General features: G+C 37.8%; 1 protein-coding gene across 1 annotated transcript; it reads left to right on the top strand.

Annotated features, from left to right (window-relative positions):
- Positions 1 to 11: 11 nt before the first annotated feature.
- Positions 12 to 23,568, top strand: LOC145468777 (cyclin-G-associated kinase-like). Its single transcript, XM_081452468.1, has 24 exons — positions 12 to 320; positions 461 to 522; positions 1,575 to 1,634; positions 2,060 to 2,174; positions 3,910 to 4,052; positions 4,382 to 4,507; positions 5,624 to 5,713; positions 6,007 to 6,142; positions 6,494 to 6,600; positions 7,376 to 7,418; positions 8,341 to 8,473; positions 8,857 to 8,906; positions 8,999 to 9,147; positions 13,992 to 14,114; positions 15,030 to 15,175; positions 15,506 to 15,619; positions 16,440 to 16,520; positions 16,674 to 16,871; positions 17,479 to 17,672; positions 18,133 to 19,671; positions 20,357 to 20,496; positions 21,088 to 21,216; positions 22,390 to 22,437; positions 23,155 to 23,568. The coding sequence occupies exons 1-24, from the start codon at positions 194 to 196 to the stop codon at positions 23,254 to 23,256; spliced, it is 4,155 nt and encodes a 1,384-aa protein (XP_081308594.1). The 5' UTR covers positions 12 to 193; the 3' UTR covers positions 23,257 to 23,568.
- Positions 23,569 to 23,714: the final 146 nt, after the last annotated feature.

Here is a 23,714-nt window from a genome sequence, read left to right on the forward strand (position 1 = left end):
AGAATGTTCTTTGATCATGCGCCTAGCGATCGTGTTCGTGGGATGCAAAATGGCGACTTTCGTTATCACTGATATTGTTCTGCTTTCAAGTCACAGCCCGTTATGTTAAATATGCGGGTGGGATTTGAAACTACCAAGAAAGAGAGTACATCATCTGGGAATTCGTTGTCTTGAATTCAAGTGACATAAAAAAATGGCGGAAATATTTCGCTCTGCATTGAACTACATCAGCCAAACAGGGAAATCCGGCAATGATTTTGTAGGACAGTACGTCGAGTTAGGACCCGTACAACTTAGAGTTCGACGCGTTATCGCAGAAGGTAATCTTCTCGTCTTAATATCTGTAAGATGGACTCTAGTGCGCTCTTTGTCTTTTGTTCGAGAATGTAATGCCAGATTTAAAACTGCAAATTTAATTTACTCCTTCAATGTCAACATTTTTAACTTGTGTTTTTTTCAGGAGGGTACGGGTTTGTTTTTGTTGCGCAGGACACGTCGACCGGAAAAGAATATGCCCTTAAGGTAAAAATTAACGGATCTCACGTACTATTTACAAGTTACCTTTGCTTTCTGTTTGTTATCAATGTGAAAATAACAGTCGTGATTTCTGGTGGTTTTTCACGTAATAGTATGGTAATATAATGTAAATGTGATTAATCATGCGAGCGATCAGACTTGTGATCTACCGACGTGTAAAAGTTCAAGATTTTTCACTGTTTTTTGTTTTGCTTTTGTTGTCGAAAGAAACAAAGGCAACCAAACAGCACCTTAAACTAGATCTTGGTCCCACGCCAGTGACAAGAAACATTTTTTTGGATTCAGTAGATTTTGCTATTACATAGGCTTAATGGAAATTTCCTATGCGCGTGTTCTGCAAACTGTGAATTATATTCACTTTATTGACCAACAAAAAGACCAGGGAGTCACCTGGAGTTTAAGCTTTCTTTAATTAAATAAACATTATAATGCTGCAAAATAAATGGTCTACATAGTAGAAACTTTCCTTATTCTGTAAGTGAAATTTGAGTCACTTCCTTGTTCAATACGATCGAAGATGACTATTTATATAAGAAAAAGAAAACATACACCATGTTTCTGTAGGACTTAATAGCAGTAGGGCTTTATTGAAGTATAAATCTACTAGCGTTCTATCACGAATGCTGTTTGCTGACTGCCTACACTATTTACTATCTATTCTGTTATAGATTGTGAGTAGCCTAGCATTGTGCGCTTGTTAACAAACTAGCTGCCACTTATTTGTGTTTCTGAAGTGTTTGTGAATTAGAAAAGGTTTTAAACAACTAGTAGATTTATACCAAAACAATTAGATTCGCTCTCAATTTCTATGCTTGATAGTTGACTTGGGCTGCGCAATCACACATTAGAAATCTCAAACTCACACTCTAATTGTTTAGTACAAGCATGAGTGGAATTTTGGGAGGATGGGAATTGCTGTGGGAACATGACCCAACAGGCAAGTGTTTCCACAGCTTTTTCAAGTTCCTTCATTATGTCAACAGCTCTATGATCTTTTTTTGCTCATGTGTTACTCTTTGAACTTTTCGTTGTTTCAGCGACTTATGGCGGGTGATGGTGCAGCAAATAAATCCATTCTGAATGAAATTACAATTCTTGTATCCTTTTATCTATATAAGAAATACTTATAGGGTATAGAGTGGTACTTGGTGAATTAATGCTGTTGTTGGCCACGTGGTGAACACACCACGAACACATTCAGGAGGAGTAGAAATACTCCTAGCTTCTAGATACCACAGAAACAAGATTAAACTCTAGTGGTATAGGACACTTGGTCCAATTTAGTCTTTATCCTGACTTATGTCTACCTGGCCAAGTGAAACCTGTATGGTTTGCACTTGACTGGTGAACCGACCAATGACTGCTGACAAACTTTACTCGTGTCTTACAGCCAATACCATCACGGCTAAACTGACCAGTCACTTTCAACGGATTCTAACACATAACCATTAGACAACTAACTGCTGTAAAGTTCGGGGGAGAATTAACAGATACAAGCATTACTGTCCTTAACAGCCTAAAGAAACGCCTCCGTGGGCATCCTAATATAGTACAGTTCTATTCTGCTGCTTCACTGAGTGAGAAGGAAACTGACCATGGAATGTCTGAATATCTTATCTTAACTGAACTCTGTAGTGGTAAGATTTTTTTTGTCTTTGTTACTAGAAAAGAGGTCGCCCTTTTCTCTGTCAACTTCTCTTGTTTGCATTTCAGTATAATCCAACAGGTATGCAATATTGTTTTGGGTAGTTTTGTAGTTTCTGCCAAAAACTGCCTCACATCCAACTTGGATTGGATTCCCTTGGATTACACACAGACGAGTAATTAAATGAGAGAAGTTAATCGTGAAAAGGGTTATAATTTGTAAACAGAGAAAATGGTTCTACTGTAATTATCTCATGGAGGAGAACAAGAAGTTTGTAGTTGAAATCACAGGGTACTACACAGTGTCAAGGTTGTCAAAGAAAGCCAGATGCCAACGAAAAATACAATCCACATTATCATCTCCACTAGTTGCTCTACTTGCTAGACATCAGATTCTTTTTAAAAAGTTGGCAAAATCAGCTGCCTACTCCAACAATAATAGGGAGTTTAAGCAAATTACTACCGCTGGTGCTACTACGGCTGCTGTGACTGAAAAGGTCTGGGGAGAGTACGTCTCGGTGGTCTGCCAAATTTTAAGTTTAGCAAGTAAAGCGAAATACAAAGACGAAAGAAACATCAGCTAAGGAGTTTTAAATCTCTTTTATTTAGTTTCTCACAGCCAAATGGCTTCGCTCAAAGGACGATGGCCGTTATTCGGTAGGACGAGCAGGTTATTTCTGAGCGAAAGCGAATGCCATACACTTTGTGCCATAACAATTTGATGGATGAAATATATAATTTCAGAGACAAATATCTCAAAGAATATCGAGTGAAGAACACAAATATATCAATACTCAAAGAAGCAAAGTAGCATCGTATAGTTATCCAGATATAAAACATCTTCTCTAGACCCTCAAAGCAAACTTAACCGAAGAAAAACAACCTTGTGCTCAACACGAATATTTCCCTTGACTAGCTTCGCCATTCCAACACCTTTGCCAAAACTTATCGTAAATTCAGGATACAGATTTACAAACTTATGAAAGGCAACCTTGACACAATCTTTGACTTAAATTGAGTTTAAGGGATATAGTATCCCATGGAATTCTTAAAATGCCGAGATGTCCATTGAAAAGGGCCAGAGAAGCAAAATAAACGCAACGTAGTAGCCACTACGGCAAAACATCCTGACTCGCGTAGTCAGATTTCATGCTACGGCTGGATGCAACTGATGTACATGCGCAGTGTCTCATTTTGGGGGAAATTTACTTCCGGCAGCCGTATCAGAGCCAGCCATAGCAATTTGCTTAAACTCCCTAATGCCATGTACAGTACTTCAAAATGTTATGACAACCCTGCTAGTACAGTTTGAGTAGAATTTGTGAAAGAGCTCGAAAAAAAAACCCTGAATTACATCTTGCCTTTGGGACAAGTAGCTCTCAAATTTTGCTTGTCCTGGGCAAGTCTTAGTTTGCTTTTTTAATGCTTTAGATGGCAGACGACTTGCCCGACCCCTTGCCCATTGGGCAATTGAGAATGAGAAGTTACTTGACTAGAAGAAAAATCTACTCGTCCCGGATGACCCAAAGGCACTTTTTTTGAGCCTTGTGGTTATGTTACTTGTCATGCAAAGAGAAAAATGTTTTCACATATGAAAAGAAAATGTTTGTTGTATTTTTTCCCTTAAAGAAAATCAATTAAGCACTATGCATTTCAATGTCCACCAAACTTATTGATGAAAGTTTCTTTCTAATTCTTGTAACGAAAAAAAACATACTTGTTCACCAGGAGGGGAGTTGATTAAACTGATACAGGAAAGATTTGGTCAGCCGTACCCACCTCAACAGGTACTAAAGATGTTCTATCAAACTTGCCGTGCTGTTGCTCACATGCACAAGCAGACTCCACCAGTTATACACAGAGATTTGAAGGTGAGCACATCAAAACATTTGGATAATCAAGTTACTTTGGAGACCATTTTTATTTGTTTTTAATAGCACATCTCCACGAAAAGAAACGATGAATATATGTGGTGGAAGGCATACTATCATGGCAAGCAAGGGGGCTTATCTGTATTAAGAAATGTATGAGGGGAGGGCTTATTATTAGTGATCTTTTTAATTTACAGTGTGGGATCTACCTGCCTATCAAAACCTTTATTTTTACAACACTGATCAGCAAGAATTTTTGTGAAACATTTTTTGTAACATGTCTCAAGAAATGATCCATACTTGTTGTGTCCAATTAAACTTGTTTCTAGATTGAAAATCTCCTTATCAGCTCGCGTGGACAAATTAAGCTTTGTGACTTTGGAAGTTCAACCACTACACAGCACGCTCCTGACGAGTCCTGGACAGCGCTTCAACGAAGTCTTGTCGAGGATGAGGTATATTTATATGACATGTTGCACTTTTGGATACATTGTAGCAAAATGATATGTAATGTGGTAAATGTTGGGATATTTAACCAGTGAAGGACAAGCAACCTATCATAGAGGAGTGGCATACTTGTGGTATGACCTTATCATTGGAGGCTCTTTTCCATTTGAAATTTCAGTGGCTTTTATACAGAGGGGCTTATTTCCAGAATTTTACAGTACACCCTTGGCAAACCCTGGGCAAACCCTGGGCAAACCCTGGGCAGTACTTGAATGGCTTATTATGGGGAGTGCATATCCAAGGGTGGCAAATGGTCGTTCAAAAACCATGGGTCTCGCAAAAGTTTTGCCAAATTTCATGGGTCTTGCAATCTCGTTTCTTTTTAGCAGTTGTGTGCATCTCACAGTCTCGATTTTTTTCAAGGCTAAGAAAGTCGCGAAGTACCGATTTGTTGTTGTTATTATTATTATTATTATTGTTATTATTATTATTATTATTATTATTATGAGTCCTTAAAGTCTTGCCGCTTTTAACTTATGGTGCGGAGTTCAATCCGTGAGCCTAGGGCAGTCATAAGTCTGCTGGATTACTTGATGGATAGAGTCCTCCTGAGTATTATTATTATTATTATTATTAATTAATAATTAATAAATAATTATTAAATTATTAATAATTATTTAATTATTATTAATAATAATATTATTATTATTAATAATTTGTAATTCATTTGTAAGTTAGTATTTCCCTGACATATATATTGTCCTAAGAATTTTTACAGTTGTAATTTTTTATAAGCCACTAATAAACATTATTATTATATTATTATTATTATTATTATTATTATTATTATAAGCTTAAATGAGTGAACGTGTTATAACCTGAATGTCTCCAGTTTGTATTTAAAACACTTTGAAGATTCAGTCTCATAATTGAAACAGTGAAAATGTCTTGGGCTTGCAAAGGAAAATGCTAGTCTCACCTTCTCACAAATTCTTGCATTTACCATTCAGCACCCCTTTATCTCCCTAGGCCTTGGTGACATGGTGTTTCTATCAACAATTAATTTAATACAATGTAGTATAACTAGGCTGAATTTTCTCTTTTTCATGTGACTGTACGTTTAGCTCCAGCGGAACACAACCCCAATGTATCGTGCACCAGAAATGGTTGACTTGTACAGTAACATGCCAGTCACTGAAAAAGTTGACATCTGGGTAAGTTAACAAAAGCATTTGGAAAATGTTTTCTCAATTATGTAGGAATCAGTTCAATACTTTGTTTTGCAAAAATGTCCGTGCTTTATCAACACTACATGTATTTGGAATGGGTGTTGATCATTTCTTGAGTGCTTTTCCTCAAAATTTAGTTATAGTTTAATTTCTTTAAATTGTAGCGAAAGTAAAGAAGTTGGCAATACTCACTCCTTTGACCTCAAAACCCTTCATGTTAAATGTAGATGTTATATGATATTATATAATATTGTGATTAAATATTTTCTGTCTTTTAGGCCCTTGGCTGTATTCTGTTTTTTCTGTGTTTTATGGAGCACCCCTTTGAAGACTCTGCTAAGTTGAGAATTCTTAATGCGAAGTACACAATCCCTGAAAGTGACACCAAGTACACAGTTTTCCATGATCTTATCAGTGAGTAAACTCTATCTAAAAATTAACATAAAACAATTTTTGTGAATGCTGTTTCACAGATCATGTTTTAAGCAGTCTGCAATTATTAATCAAACCAAATATTTATAGTGCCGGATAGTTGTTGAGACAACCAGACAAAATTAATTTACAGAGCTCTACATGTAGCTTATTAGTCAGTTATAGAGTTTGGAGGAGCCTTTTATTCATCAACACTTGTGCTTACCTCTAGTTTCCATAACATTTAGAAGCAACAATATGGAAATTTCCTCCAGAAAATGATGGTATGGGTCATTTGCAATGAAATAGCATTCTGACAAATGGCCAGTTGAGTCTGTTTTGCTATTCACACAGGATATATGCTTCAAGTGAACCCTGTTAATAGACCAGATATAAAGGAAGTGCTAACAGGGCTTGAAGCCATTGCTATTGCCATGGATGTTGATCTCAAGGGAAAAGTGGTAAGTTATAAATTCAACTCTGTCCTTGAATATACCTTAATAATACAGGGTACCCTTCTATATAACAGACAATTTACTTGTTCCTGAGGAAGCAGAGTTCATTTAATCTCTAACTTTGTAATATAGACATTTTATAATATGGACACTCAGGTGTGATTTGCCCCTTCTGTGTTCATTTCAAAAAAAGTTTTCTGTGAGACTAGTGATAAGTTGGCCTGTCACAAGAATGTATGCAAGAATTGTTGGAGCTATTTTGGAGAGAGGAGATAACAACTACATTGCAGAAAAGAAGTTGTGTAATTAGGAAATCTAGAGGCTTCACTACTAATCAACAAGTTCCCACCTCTCCCTCTCTCTCCCCTAGAGAATACTTCTCTTTTAGGTGACATGCCTCCCCCCCACAACCCAGCCATTAGCCCACCCAGGACCTAACAGTACCCCCCCCCCCCCATGCATTAACAGTGACCTTGCACCTTGCGCAGATGACACTCAGAAGGCAACATTTATAATAAATCTGTGACTGCTAGTAAGAGCCATCAAACTGATTTTGTTGATCAATACACACACCAGCACACAGCTCCCTGCTATTGATCACTGGTAGCTAGAATTGCAGATTATTTATTTATTTCTCATGTAAGGAACACATCAGCTCTGCTGTTACTTTCATTGTGTCTAAATTTTTGCCACTACTGTACATACACTAGTGCTATACACACTGACTTATGTTCTTCCTGTTGTTAACTTACCTGTGATTTAAAATTGCATTATTTTACAGAAAGATGACATGCCTCCAGCTTCAGGTGAAAGATTCCCTCAAGGTTGGTACAAGTGCTTTAATTCATCCCCATGATCATATGACTCATTAAACTTGATAGTCATTGGGACAAGCACCTGTTATGGTATTACAAATAATGTTTCTCAAAAGGAGAATTATTTATTAAGAGAACTCATTGTGTGAGAAAACATTCCAATATTTTCGTAGAGGGATCCATCCCGTGTAAGTTATTTAATTGTATGGTTTTTGGGATCATTCTATTCACGTATTAACTTAATTACTTCAAATCTAAAGGAAATTTAAAAACATACTGTGTTAAGGTGTGTAAAAAACAGCAAAGAGTTACTTGTAATAATGTAGTAGAAAGAAGGAAGATTAAGATGGTTTACACTGGGAATGATTAAGTGTTGTAGCCATAGTGGAGGTGAAGGAGGAGGTGTCTGTCATCAGCTGGGCCCAGTTGGTCAAAGAATGGAAAGCACTTTCCACTGGATAAATCACTACCCAGTGGATAAATACATGTATTTGGCACAAAAATATGCTTGGATAATTGTCCACAGACATTATCTGTTCTGAGAAGCAAACAGTTTTCTGAGAGCTTAACACAAGGAAAACTGTTAGCTTTAAGAAACAGATAATGTCCAAGGAGAAATATTCAAGCACATTTTCATGCCAAATGGAGGCTATTGTTTTTACTATCTTTCAAATATTTTATGCAATGCATGCAGTTTTAAAAATTGGGGGATATAAATCAGACGTCTCCCAGTTTTGGCTAGGGCATATTGAACTTCAGCCACGTAACGCATTTAGACCAATCGCATTTGAGCAAATAAAAGTATTTGACAGATTACACTGTATGAGTGCCATATACTGGATAGTGACTTATCTGATGTATTATCTATCTTTTGAATGGTTAGTGTAACTAAGTTTTTTTTAGTGTTTAGCAAATTTTTACCACCTTTCAGGAAGTACCAGTTCCCCTCCTGCACCATTGTCATCTGGAAATTCTGCCTTACTTGGTGGAGTTGTGAAAGGTGCTAACAGCCTTTTTAGCAACATCAAAGACATGTCCAACAAAGTTATGCAATCAGTGGCAGGGTAAGACATAATATGTACAAAACAAGAGCAGATGGCACATTCTGGGACATAAAATATCTTCAATGACAATAATGTCTATGTTGGTGTAGCATTACCGGTAATTGTAAGGGAATGGTTTTCAAGGCGAGTGAAACCACATTGATTTTAAGGATTCGTGGGGGTCTCCAAAATCATTCTTAAATTCGTATCAAGTAGAACTGACCATGAAGACAGTGTTCTCAACTGTTGTGTTCAAGAATGTAATTATTACATGTATAAGGAGGTGCAGTCCTAACTTTGAGTCAGAATGTGGCAGGAGTGATAATTATTTTCAAAATTTTGCTTTTTAAATATCTCCATTTTCAGCACAAAGTATATTTCTAACTGAATCCTTCCTCTCCTAGGTATGTCAAAAATGACTTGGACTTGTCATACATTACATCCAAAATCATGGGTATGTTTAAGAGATTTTCAGCACAGTCTGTTTTTCTTGTCATTACTCTGTTTCGGTGATCACATCTTCATGGTCTCCGTTCTTTTTTTCAGTGATGTCTTTCCCAGCAGATGGAATCGAGTCAGCTTATAAGAACAACATAGATGATGTGCGGGATTTCTTGGAAGCAAAATATGCTGAGAACTACTTAGTAGTCAATGTATCACCGAGAACATACAGAACAGAGAAACTTGGTGACAGGGTATGTACATAGGATAGTATAGTTTAGGTCTCAAATGCCTTACATGTATCTGTGCTTACTGCTTGGTTTTGTGTTGTGTTGTGTATAGCTTGAGACATGTACATGTACCCTCAAATAAATTACATGTAAATATAACATCAAAAATGGCCAAAATTGAAATGTTTGTTAATCAGTGAATAAATGCATTTTATAACTTGCATCTGGGTAGGTCAAGAGAAATCAAGTTAAGTGCAGTTTCAGCATTTTTGATAGGATCGAGGCTAGCATTGTAGAGTACAATCTACTCGTACCAATGCTTTCAGTAAGACCAGGCATCTTCTAGAGCTCCACTAGGTATTCTGTTGTGAATTGCCAGCTACAGGCTGGTGGCAGTTTTCAAAACTTGGCCCTGTAGAGGTCAAAATTGAAATGTCTGTTAATCAGTAAATAAATGCATTTTACAACTTGCATCTGGGTAGATCAAGAGAAATCAAGTTAAGTGCAGTCTCAGCATTTTTGATAGGATTGAGGCTAGCATTGTAGAGTACAATCTAATCGTACCAATGCTTTCTGTAAGACCAGGCACCTTCTAGAGCTCCACTGGGTATTCTGTTGTGAATTGCCAGCTACAGGCTGGTGGCAGTTTTCAAAACTTGGCCCTGTAGAGGAAGCTGTTTTAAAATATGCATCTCCAGTTGCTCTCCAAAGAGTTTTGTATCAGGGCAGCCATCTTGTGTATTTCTAATGTTATTGAAAGCACTGTGTTACATTGGTGTATAAGTAAAAAAGCCTTCTGTTGAAATTGAAATGACACACAGTTGTTGACTTCACTGCTCTCTTTTAACCAACGGATAGTTGGGCCATGAACATTGATCGTGGTTTCATCAATGCCGTTGTTTTTCTAGATTTATAAAAGGCTTTCAACACCGTCAATCACAATATTCTATTAACAAAATTGCAATTCTATGGAATACGCAGTTTCTGTCACAAATGGTGTCCAATCACACTCAAACGAATTCCTTTATGTCTACTCCAAAATTAGTCAAATGTGGTGTCCCCCAAGGAACAATATTCTAGGACCTTTACTTTTTCTATTATATATTAGTGACCAGCCAGATTGTCTGTATTTTTCACAACCTAGAATGTACATGCGTACAGATGACACCGGCATCACCTTCGCTAGCGTAGATTTAAAACAGTGATGACTGTCTCAACTATTACTTGAACGGGGTATATAAATGGCTATCAGATAATAAACTGACCTTGAATTTAACAACAAAAACTGAGTTCATGTTAGTTGCGTTGAGACAGAAGTTGTCAACATTTCCTGAAATTCCTTCTTGTAGTAACATAGGCACGCAAGGCGTGCAAGAGTTATTTTTTTGTGTGAAGTGTCGGAGATTGGAGCATTCATGGTACCGTAATGATTTGGTTAATTTGACAAGTTTTTCTGGTTGCGATGTTACATCGGTCATGGTAAGATAGCTAAATAGTAAGCCATAAAATGTTTGACTGAACAAACTACAGTAATCTGACATGTCTCCAGATTAATGTAGATACCATCTTATTTTCTAACAGGCAATTTGATTTGTTCTTTGATACAACCTGCACTGTGATTGGTGTGACACGCGCACATGCATAACTCCCTCACTCACCGATCACATAACCCCTCCAACCCCCGAGTGAAATTTTTGCTCAAAAATACTCAAGTTAATTTAGAGACTTTTTCGCATTTTATACGAGTCGTAAGTTTACCTTTTTACACAACACAACACAACACAACACAACTTCACCGAAAATAGAAAGAAAGAGAAAAAACCTCTGACAAATTGAAAGTCTGATTTAATTACATTGCACTTTAACTTGGTGCCGCGCAGTCTTCAAAGAACATTTGAACAGTTTTCATACTTTTTACCTTTAAAAATATCGGACTGAAATGAATGTCACCAAATAAAACTATTAAACTGCTACTGTAGAGACGTAAAAACCCTCCAGAAATGAAAGCTTCTTTTTTGTTTAATATCCTGGAAACAATAGCCGATAACTTGCCAGCTCTAATTGAATTTGCTCCCATATAAAAAACAAAAGTGTTGAGTTACCATTTGTTACTAAACATAGCAAACATCTTGTGGGAAAGAATGGTGACAATTCATCCGCTCTAATTGAATTTACTCCCTTGTGAAAAACAAGAGGGTCAATTACACTTTGTAACTAAAAAACAAAAATATCTCCTTATATTTGCATGCAACAAGAACAAAACAATCATTACCCGCACTTACTATTGTAAACATTAGAACTGTTTCAAATCTAAAGTCTTGTCCCCTCTAAAACACGTCCTAAGAACTAGAAGCGTTGATTCATGACCTCAAATTAAATTTACTCCTTGTGAAAAACAAAAGTATCAAGTTACCTTTGTAACTAAAAATAAAAATATCTCGTTGCATTTGCACACTACTAACTCACGAACTGTTTCAAACCTCAAGGCTCATCTCGTTCATTTAACTAAAATCCTCAGCCTAACCCACAAAAAATGTCAAAATAAACCCAATATATGAATACTTCCTCCTCTTTTATAGAAGAATAAATATGGACGTTCTGAACTGTATCGGGATCAAATCTTCTCACATACCATTTACCTTTACAACAAGAAATTTGATTGGCTGTTTATAGTAGATCCAATCTGATTGGTGTGACATACATACATCTCTCACTGACTCACTGACTCACTGACTCACTGACTCACTCACTGATCTATTGACCCGTCCATAACATATCCGACGTGCCGACTAAGAGGTATTTTTTTGTAAAAAAAAATAAATGACCACCCAGTGAAGCAGGTATCATCTATGAAATCTCTTAGTGTGCACATCGACCAAAATATAAATTGGGAATGTCATATACAGAACATTTGCAGAAAGATTGCTTCTGCATTGGGTGCAATCAAGCGAATGCGACATCTTATACCCTGTAATGTATTAATTAATGTATGTGATAGCCTAGTTCAACCATATTTTAATCACTGTAGTGTTGTCTGGGGTAACTGTGGCAGTGGTTTCTCTGAAAAGCTTCAGAACCTCCAAAATCGTGCAGCCCGTATTTTAATATGTGCCAATTATGGCTCTAATATTGATGAATTGTTCCGGGCACTGGGTTGGCGTAAACTCAAATATCAAAGATTTGAATCAGCTGCTGTTATGATGTACAAATCTCTACATGGGGTGATCCCTGTGTTGTGTTTGTGTTTCGAAACAATACAACATCATAGCGATTAAGGAATACTGAAAATAAATTGGCTCTTCCGCAGCCCCGCACCAATTATTTGAAGAAGAGTTTCTCTTACAGCAGAGCCAGGTTGTGGAACAGCCTATCCAGTGACCTTCATGCAGCTGCATCTTTACAGTTTAGCAGTCGGTCGCAGTGAACGGTATCATAACCAACAACACTGACCTCCTTATTGGCGATAATATCATGTAATCAAGTTTCATTGATTGCCAACAAGTCGAGGCATTTACTAGGCAAAATGATGCAAAGCCCATCAATATGTCTCAGAAGACAAGTGATGTCTAAGCAGGCCATTTTAAAGCCATGTTTGTTAGGAATCAATGTTTGAGAATTTAAAGAAAAGCTATTACAAGGGGCAGAATGGGCATGAGAAGAGGGGTTCGAAGGAGATCCTTCAAGATCTGCGCAAGTCGCTTGTCATGGGTTTTTTATATGAGAAACAAGATTTTTAACTAATAGCTTTGTACCTTGTTCAAATGCATTGAGATGCTCTCTGTTGATGTTAGAGTAAGAGATTGTTCTCCATGCATATTTTGTTGACGTGCATTTGTATTAATAGCTTTTGGTTTCTTTTTCTTTTTCTTCCAATTGCTAACCTCAGTCCATTCATTTTCTCTGGTAGTACACAAGAAATAGATTTTCCTCGATCGAACTGCCGAAAATTAACTTGGAGTTTGGCCGTCGGAGTTTTTCAGTTTTAGGGGCTTCAATTTTTAACAGTTTACCGGCGGACATAAGAACTCTGAACTCTAGGCTTTTATTTAGGCAAAAGGCCAACGAACAGTTTTATTTGTAATTTTTAATCGTGAGTTTTTATATGTTTCCCAATGTACTAGTTTTGCCTTTTTAACTTTTTACCTTTTTTAAATTTTTAAATTTTTAAATCTTACAGGACCTCTTTGATAACAGTACTTTATAGTACTGATGGGTTAATCCTGTCTAAAGATTCGTTTATTATTATTATTATTATTATTATTATTATTATTATTATTATTATTATTATTATTATTATTATTATTATTATTAATCACTAGTTATAGTGGGTATAAGGGTATGAGGGTATAAGGGTATACTGGGTAAAAGGGTATAAGGGGTATAAGAAGTATAAGGAGTATAAGGGTATAACAGGTATAAGGGATATAAGGGTATAAGGGGTAAAAGGGTATAAGGGTATAACAGGTATAAGGGGTATAAGAGTAAAAGGGGTATAAGGGTATAAGGAGTATAACAGGTATAAGGGGTAGAAGGGTATAAGGCTAAAGGGTATAAGGGGTATAAGGTTATAAGGGTATAAGGGGAATTAGGGGCGTAAGGATATAAATGGTACAAGGGGTGTAAGGGTGTAAGGGTATAAGGGGTATAGGGTATAAGGTAAAAGGGTATAAATGCACACCACATTGCTAATTCCTCTGTTGTTGTTTTTTTTAAAAGTTGGTTTGTTTGTTTTTTTGTCCTTTTCTTCTATATTTTCAAACCAGTTGGCAGTTTGTCACAGAACAGAATAAAAATACTTAGTTAACAGTTTAGAGCATGTTTCCTAGGAGTAGTACAAATTGTACTAATAAACAGCATTGCTTTTGCAGGTGATAAACTGCTGTTTGGTGGGTCACAGGCTGCCTCCCCTGGAGAAGCTGATATCATTATGTAGGAAAATCAATTCTTGGTTAAAAACCGACAAGAAGCATGTGGTTGTCATACACTGTCAGGTACACAACCTTGAGGCCTTCAGTTCTGGTATAATAGTGATAATCAGTGATCATAATCTCATTCAGGAGATTTTCTTGTAGAGAGTTCACTTGCTATGATAATCGAAAACACATTTGTGACATGTTTTCTTGTGTTAAACTAAGTTGCCTGGCATACTCACCTGGCATACTCGCCTGAGATTTGCTGTGCTGAAATTCATAAAGAGATGGGCCAGTTTGATGCTGGCCAGGGTTGTTGTGCCATATTCTTGTACAAGACAGTTCACCCTAAGGACCTGTTAACAAGGAGGGAGGGCTCCCTAGCAGGCAGGTTAACCCTAGCTGCAGGGCAAAAGACTTCCAGGGTTTACAAGCAAAATTCACAGGTAGGATAACCCTACAACTCACAACAACTTAATGTGCGGTTGCACTCAAAGCGTCAGGAAACAATAGAAAGATAAACACCCTGCCAGGGTAACCCTAGCATGCAGATAGGGTAACCCACCTACCTGGGTAACCCTGGCTGCCTTGTAAACATGACAAAGAAAAACAGAGGACATGTGAGTGCTAGGGTAACCCGATTACTAGGGTAACTCTCTCTCCTTGTAAACAGGCTCTAACAGTGTTTCTCCATGCTTGAGTGTAAAGAGTATTTGCTAATTTAGTGTGAATTCTGACAATATGTTGCTGGGTAACCTGTAGTAAACTATCATGCCATCTTGCAGGGGCTTAAGAGTTAAATGCAGATACTGAGAATTGAGCTATTTATTTCCTCTGATCCCTTGAATTGAAAAATGCCTTTACTTTTGACAAACAAATTGTTTTGTAGTCCTGAAATTTTTGCTGCCTTAGCTTCAACTTCTCATAAGCAAAACTGTGTATGACTTTTCTACATGTAGATTGGCAAGTTATTTACACTTCCATTTTTTCAACTAGGATGGCAAGGAAGCCTCTGGTGTTGTTGTAGCTGCTTATTTTGTTTTCTGTAAATTGTTCAAAAACCCAAATGGGGCAGCAGACATGTTTAGTATTCGGCGATGTGGTATTGGACACAAAGTTTCCCTAACTGCTTCACAAGAACGGTAAGTTATCTATCATTCTCTTGACTTAGCAGTCAAAGCTTATCAGGCTTAACGTGGACTGTAATGATTTTTGTTATTCTTTCCCTCTGTCTGCATGATTGTGTATTTGTTTGTTTTAAATTTGTAGAAAGAAAGTTTATGCTAGTCAGTTTTGACATTGTGGTGTCCTGTGAACAAATTTTTGTAGTCAGTGATATTAACATTGTAATGTTATTACCGGTATATGCATTGATTCCAATAATTTTGTGATCTATTAATTAATTGGGACACATTGTAAACTCCACCTTTGAATGACCATAACCACAGTGTATATCCTTTTTGTTTGTTTAGTTATCTACTGTATGTCACGCAACTGATCAATAACCAGGAGTTGAAACCTCACAAGTATTCAGTCTATATCAAGTCTGTTACAGTGCACCCAGTTCCAGCCTTCAATAAAGCAAGGTACATTTCAAATGGTGTCTAGCTTAGTCTTGAGAGTAATGTTTCTGTATATCATGTATTTTTACGGATTCTGTTTTAGTTAAGGGAAGGACTGGCTGCCTTATGGTGAGTGTGCTGGACTGTTGATAACAGATCCTAGCTGTTTCTTGCTTGGCCCCTTGGCCCACATTGCTCTTGCAGTGCTTCCCTCCATCCAGGGCTGGGTTGTTCAAAGCCCAATTAAGCTAAACCAGGAATAGCAAGAATTTTGATTTCATTTTTGTGTATTTTCGGTGAGGTCTTCTGTTTACATTGTTTGTACTTCATTTTTGAGCTTGAGTAATCTCGAAGTACACAAAACATAGGCAGTGAAAAACATTTCTGCAGAAGAAAAATTGTTACTTTGGTGAACTTTAAATCCTGGATTAGTGTTAACCAGCTTTCAAACAACCCGGCCCAGGAGCATAAATGTGCACTGTTAAATTGTCTGAGAAGACTGGAAAATTGTCTGGGAAGACTGGAGGCTAGTATCCTCCAATGGGGGTGTGGGAGGGGGGAATAGAGCTCAATATACCTACAGTAGCTGCTTCATGTGACAGAAACTGCCACTCATCGCTTCAGCAACGTTAACAATACCTACACTTTTATGATTACTTTTTCTGGTTCTGTGGCAGTTATTAGAAATCCTCTTAGTCTATACCTAATAACAAGAACATTTCCCATGTATTCAAATCTTGTTTAGACCTGATTTTTTCCAGGGCTTCATTTTTGCAAATATTTAACTTGCATACATAACTGTGAGCCTTTCATGTATTAAATACTATTTTCTTGTCTACTTCAGGAACGGTTGTCGTCCATTTATTGAGGTATACCATGGAGAGCAGAGAGTTCTTACAACAGTTAAAGAGATTGAAAAGATGAGGTGAGATGTTTAAATATTAAACCAACTAATACAGTGACTAAACAAAATTAATAAAGGTTACTATTGGTCTACCCCTTAATTCAAGATAACACTATGTTGCTAATTTGTTTCTTTATTGTATTACAAAGCTATGTTGTTCTGTTCTTTTTTAAGGGAGTACACTTTAGGTGATGGTAAGGTGTCGTTTCCTGTTAATCTGACTTTACAAGGTGATGTGACAATTGTGGTGTATCATGGCCGATCTACCCTGGGAGGGAAGGTTCAAGGGAAAATGACTTCCATGAGAGTGTTCATGTTACAGTTTCACACCGGATTCATCAAGACATCAGCACAGAAACTCAAGTACTCACGGTAGGGCCATCAGTGAATTACATCTAGGATATGTAGTTTGAGTGCTCACACATACATATATGACTTTTATAATGATACAGTGTCTAAAATTCTAAACTTCAGACTGGCTATGGAAGGAGGATATTTCCTATTATATCAGGATTTGGTATTGCAACCCCTGCTGCCATGTCCCACAGATACCAACATATACTGTTGTTGTTGTTGTTGTTGTTGTTGTTGTTGTTCTTCTTCTTCTTCTTCTTCTTCTTCTTCTTCTTCTTCTTCTTCTTCTTCTTCTTCTTCTTCTTCTACTTCTTCTTCTTCTTCTTCTTCTTATTATTATTATTATTATTATTATTATTATTATCATCATCATACTTATGTACATACAGTGGAAACCCGTTAAGCTGGTCACCAACGGGCCATGACTGACTGACTGAAATTTTGTTTAGACCAGAATAAAGTGGCCATAATATTGAAGTGGCCATATTAACAGGGCAGGGTCCCACTCTATTTGCATACTTTATTGAATCTCCTCTTTGGGGCTTTTAAGGAGCAAGAGATAATTAACTAAATTAGATTAGCTCATGAATCTGTCATTATTGTTGTTTCTTTTGTTTTTCTGTAGAGATGAGTTGGATATCAATAAAGATGATGAAAGTAAGTTCACTACACGGTTTAATGTAACACTGGATATCAGTGTTGACGCTGAGGAAGTCAACAATGCCACTCACACATGGGACACACTCAAGGTGGAGAAACTCTTTCCACAAGTTTGCTTTTCTACTAAAGAAGAGTATCTGGAATGTCAGGAAGAATTTGGTGAGTATAGATAATTATTAAAACTTTGTCATTTTTTATCTGATGCGATTAGATAATTGGCAATAAAGTTGACAGTTACTTGTAATAATACATTGTTCGTGCCTAGTCTTACGCAGCGCTTTCATTTCATCCCGACCAAGGGACTCTTCAGAGACCTTTCTACTTGGCACTACAGTATCATGTAACCACCTGGGGGGGGGGGGGGGAGGGGACTCCCATGTAAAAAGGATGGGGTTAGGGGTTGAAAAAGCAGTTTTGCTACACCCTAGAGTGTTCAGCCTGCGGTACCTTTTATGGTATTGAGCTGAAAAAAATAGGAGACAGGAGATAATGTGTTGTTTTAGAATTGGTACCTCTTGGGGGTGAAAAGAAATTTTAAACCACATCCCCCCAAGGTAACCACACTTTCATCTCTCTGTTCTATCTACTTATTCAACTTTCGCATGTTTGTTTTTCACAGTGAATGCAGACGATCGGGAATCAAACATGGTGTTCAACATCAAATCAAACGAAGTAGAAGAGGATGGTGAAAATGAAGTACTTCAGGTTCCAGCTGAGACTGCAGAGTCTGACAACTCAGATGGAGGAACAGCCAGTAAACCAAACAAAAACTTTCTTTCAGCAATTAACTGGCAGAAAGGTGATGTCAAACCAGCAGTGTATCATGAAGATTCCATTGATGACAGTGATGATGACTTTGAGAACCTGCGCAATAAGGATCGTACTAATGCTGCAAAATCGACATCCCAGACTCATGATTTCTTCTCTGAGAGAGAAGGTGTTGGGAACAATGTGGAGGAGGATTTAGATTTGTTTAATTTGAAATCACCATCAAATGGTGAATTCAGTGAAGACTTGTTTAATTTCAAGTCTGATGGTGATCCTAATGGCCATCTGTTTAATTTGGAGGATGATTCTGATTCGGATGAACCAGTCTCTGGTGATTATTCCTCTAACAATGTTGACCTGCTCAACTTAGGAACCCAAGGTGTGGGTACAGAGCCCACTTCTAATATAGCAGTGGTCGATGATATGGGAGTCGACCTGCTCAATTTATCACGCGGTGGGAGTAGGGACAGTCAAAATGTGGACCTGTTCAGTGGGACAGAAAAAAGCCCTCACCGAACAATGAAACGAAATAAGAGTGCTGATGATGTGCTAAGTCCAGGGTTTCATGAAGATGAAGAGTTTTTCAATCAGATGGGAAGTCGAAGTTCAAGTTCGAGCAGGGAGAATGTGACTTCCTTCACAGTCACTGGTGTAGACTCTCTTGGGGGAAGTGCCAATAAACCTGCTTCCCCTGACTTATTTGACCCCTTTAGCTCTAAGAGTCCTAGCGAGAAGCCATCTAATGAATTTGATCTCTTCGCTGGCAAGCCAGTTGACAGTAAAACTGAAACGTTTGATCCTTTTGGTGGTAAATCAGCTCAGGGGAGTAGCAGCGCAGAGACATTTCAGCCATTTGGTTCTAAAGGCAGTGGAACAAACTTGGCCACATTTGATCCATTTGGAACAAGTTCCTCAGAGGCAAGCAATGACCTTTTTGGAATTACCACTTCCCAGGTTCCTAGCACAACATCCCAGGCCCAGAAAAAGAGTAACACTGACTTATTTGGGGACTGGGGCAACTCTTCAGCTGCAACACTTCAACCAGCTAGAGCCCCCTCACCCACTCCCCCAAGAAAGCCAAACGGTCCTGCGTCACAGAACAAAGTTAAGGCCGCACCAACTGATCCTTTCTCTGACTTTGGAAATTTGAAGTCCAGTTTACCAAAGGCTTCAACAACAGCTACACCTACTTCACACCAAGCCCAGAAGAAGCCTGGGCCTAGTATTAGTGCCAATCCTTCTTGGTCTCGGCCAGCTCAGCAACCCTCTTGGCAGTCTGGGGCTAAACCTGGTGGGTCACCTAAGGTTCAAAAGAAGCCAAATTACACACCTTCTTACTCAACGTCAGGTGGTTCAGGGGTGTTTGGAAACTATGGACAAAAATGGAGCGGTGAGTGTAAACAAATTGCCCAAAATACTTGAGTTATGATTCATCATTAGAACAATTTATTTTATGGCTTGTGTTTGTAGCCGATATAACGTGTACTCTGATTGGCTTATTCTAGGGCATGATTCTCCAGTAATGCCCACGGGCCGATTATGGGCCTACAAAAACAAAGCAAAAGCCATGTAATAAACAACTTATTAACCTCCAGCGTTCGGTCTTTAGGGGAAAATCTCAAACCTTGGCCTTGCCATATTAGTCTTGGTATGACATTTTCCCGTAAAGACCTCACTCTCGTTTAATAAGTAGTTATTATTCAATTTTAAGACGGTGCAGACTACAGCAGCTACACAACGTTGAATTGGGGGCCAGAGGTATCAAAGAATTATCACTACATGATGTCAAATACATAGAATAAGAGGTTAAATATCGCAGTGTTGTTTTCGAAGTGTCTCGGCTACCTTTGTCATCTATTGTTAATACAGTGGTAGCCTGCACATGTTGTACAGCTGACGGTTTCGTCACCACAGAGCAAAATTAAACTCAAAAATGATTACTTACCATCAACATTTTGCTTATACTAGTTGCCTTTATATGAGGCAGCAAAGATTCTTGACTAAGGTGTAAGTGCTATTTTACGACATAAAGATCGCAATTTTCATCAGTTTGATGGATTGATTTCACCTTGCAGCCCCGAAACCAGTTGGCAAACATGAGTTTAGCGACATTCTCGATGCACAAGGCTTTAAACCTACAAGTGATCAAGAGTCACAAACACTGAGCTCACTAAAGAAAGAACAAAACAAGCCGGAGGACCCCATCAAGGCCAAGGTAAACTATAAGAACGATTTTACCCACCTGGTTTGACTACCTTGGAGAATTTATTTTCTTATAACGAAGTTTATAGAAAAAATTGCCTGCCAGTGAAAGATAATTACCTCCCTGCAGGAAACCTTAATGAAACCGTTGTTGATTTCCTGTGCACTTGTTCGGTGGCTCTTTTTGAGATCTTACTGGAAGAAAATGATTTATTGAACAATTTTTTTTTTAATTTTATTTTGCAATGCACTTTAATTACTTACAATACAATATGGACATTACTTACAAGCTACAGTTACATATCATTCAATATAAACACTACCTATAATACGACAGCTACTAACAAATACTAACATTACTTACAAACGTATTACTTAACAATTACAGATTTTACAATTACGGTTACATTTTATTGAACAGTTACGTTATGAGCTCGAGATTGCTATCACACAAAAAAATCGAGAGCAAATAATCTAATTGTATTAGTATGTCTTTTATTAGTTTAAAAATTGAGCTTGTGCAACAATACTTTAACATTATTTTGTTAGCAAACATAACGTGAAAAAGATACATTTTATCTGAATGATTTTTCCTTGCTTTAAGGTGAATGAATGGGCCGAAGGTAAAAGAGGCAACATAAGGGCCTTGCTTTGTTCTCTTCATCTTATTTTGTGGGAAGAGGAGGCTAGATGGAAACCATGTGGAATGCACAATCTTGTTCAACCTGATCAGGTGACGAAATCATATGCTGATACATGCATACTGCAGTATAGCAACCGTGTAGCACCTGTAAAGGGCGGGGCTTGGGGTGGAGGGGAGGTTTAAATCATTTTAGATCATGACTGTTTTCATGAAGTGTTAATGATTGGTATTCACTAACAGTACAACCACGTTCAGACTGAAAAGGTGAATTTCCCTGGATAAAAATACATCATTGGGGATGGGAGCCTATTTTAATTAACAGCTGAAAGGGAGGTTTATCAGAAGGGAGGCCAAGTTATAAAATACAATGTATTGCCGCTTTTCATGTGACGTCATCATTTCCAAGATAAAATATTACCAATCCTTCTGAAGTTTTAGTTTCATCACACGTAAGGCCCTCTAATAACTTGACGTTTTGCAGCGTTTAAGCTCGACAGGGTTCCTCATTTTGAAATAGGGCACGTTTGAATTTCCAAGTTAATGCGTTGCGTGACATTAAAATGGCGGCTCGATAAGGTTCTCGAGTAGGTCAAAAAGATGAGTTATTGCTCAAGTTTTTACTAACTAAACAGTTGTTGCTCTATAATTTCAATGTGTCAGAGCTCTAGAGTAATAACTTTTTGTTTCAGTAGCAAAGCTCGATGACAGATGTTTCTGTTACTCTACGGCCGCCATGTTTGTGTCCCCCCCCCGAGGGGCACCAACATGGCGACTCCATACAAAGCTCTATAATTTTGAGTGAAACACTTCTCCGAATAACGGGAGAATGAAAAACCGCACAGACCTAAATCTTGGCGAGGTTGTTTATATATCAATCATCTTTCATATCTCAGCTTCTTGACTTAATTCATTGAATGGTTATGACTTTTATTTCTGATAGCGTGACACTGCAAACCAGCCATAGTAGATTGTAATCTACGCCAGTAATTAGGGCTATTTGCTTACTCTTTAAAACTGTTGTTTTTGCTTAAAATTTTATTCCAGTTCTGACCTACAGAAAAGCCAAATGTTAGAACTGTAGCATATATGAAGGCGAGGTGTCATGCACAATTTCCATGAATTAGTATGAAAACCCGCAATAACTTTTACTAACTTCATGGTTGATAATTTAGAAGACGTTCTCTTTGGCTTGGCACCTCATAAACTGCTAGAAGTTAGCAGGTTACCTATAAACTCACAGTTTAATGTGGTTGTTTATTTTAGGTGAAGAAATGGTTCAGAAAAGCTGTCCTCTCTGTTCATCCTGACAAGGTAGCTAGTTCTCATTTAATCAACTTGTCATGTGTGGCTCCCATAGTGCTCCATCAACACAATCGCTTCAAATAAGTAACAGTGACTTGTCTCCTCACCCATCCGTATGTAAAATGCCGGTTATAAGCCCGAGGCTCCACAACTTTGTTACTGGTAGTAGGGGGAATGTAAACGGCATACAAACTGTTTGGAGCGAGCTGACAAATAAATTAAGTTTCTAATCTTTTCTCAGTGGTTAAACGTTTTTGATTATCATATAGACTCTATTATTTGAGGTTACTGCACTATTGTCTGTCAAAATTGAGGTAAAAGGTAAAGTCTGCATACGAACCAAAAAAAAAAGTGGCCCATCGGGCCGGAGCTTATCCCGGTTACTGTAGCACGAAGTATTTCTACTCCCCCCCTGGATGGGATGCTAGTCCATCACAGGGTTACCCCCAGCATAAAATTCGCCTGTATCCATTCATACACCTGGGTGGAGAGAGGCACTGTGAGAGTAGAGTGTCTTGCCCAAGAACACAACACAATGTCCTCGGCCAGGGCTCGAACCCGAACTCGATCCGGAGACGAGTGCAGTAACCATGAGGCCATTAAAATTAAATGAACGCATAAAAGTTGGATTACCGAGGGCTTATATCTAGGGACGGCTTATAACCTTATTACTTTTCTGTTGTCGGAAGATCTTGGTAACATTTTGATGCACGTTCTCCATTTCAGTTGGTTGGCTGCCCAGAGGAACCACTCGCACGCGCAATTTTTATGGAATTGAATGATGCCTGGGCAATATTTGAACAGGAAGGATCTAAACCATTATATTAGAGTAATCACGTGACGATACTGCAAAGTTGATGTCGAAGGAAGAACTAGTGGTTTGCATTTGAAAAAGTGCCTGTTAAGTTGTGCAGTGCATTTGCTGTGTACATAGATAGAATTCTTGCGTGGGAATGGCTGAGTGAAATAAGTGTTACAGTGAAGATACTGTTGCCAGCAGAATAACTATCCACTAAGGAGGAGACTATGTGTATTTCCAAAAATTGTGATTAGAAACTTGAGTCCAAGAGTAACCAAGAATATTACACAAGGTTCTGTACATGTAGAGGTAACTAATTTTAAATAATTATTATTTTAATATCTCCAGGAGTAATGTTGGAGCCTATTCGGATCATTCTAGTTTACTGATTCGTCAAAGCGGTTGTCCGACGTAATACCTTATTTCTAGACTTCATTAATATAGATCTAAAGGTTAATTGTCATGTCGATATAATGTTTGCGTGATG

This window comes from Orbicella franksi, chromosome 14 (assembly GCF_964199315.1).
Source record: "Orbicella franksi chromosome 14, jaOrbFran1.1, whole genome shotgun sequence".
Classification (NCBI taxonomy): Eukaryota; Metazoa; Cnidaria; class Anthozoa; order Scleractinia; family Merulinidae; genus Orbicella; species Orbicella franksi.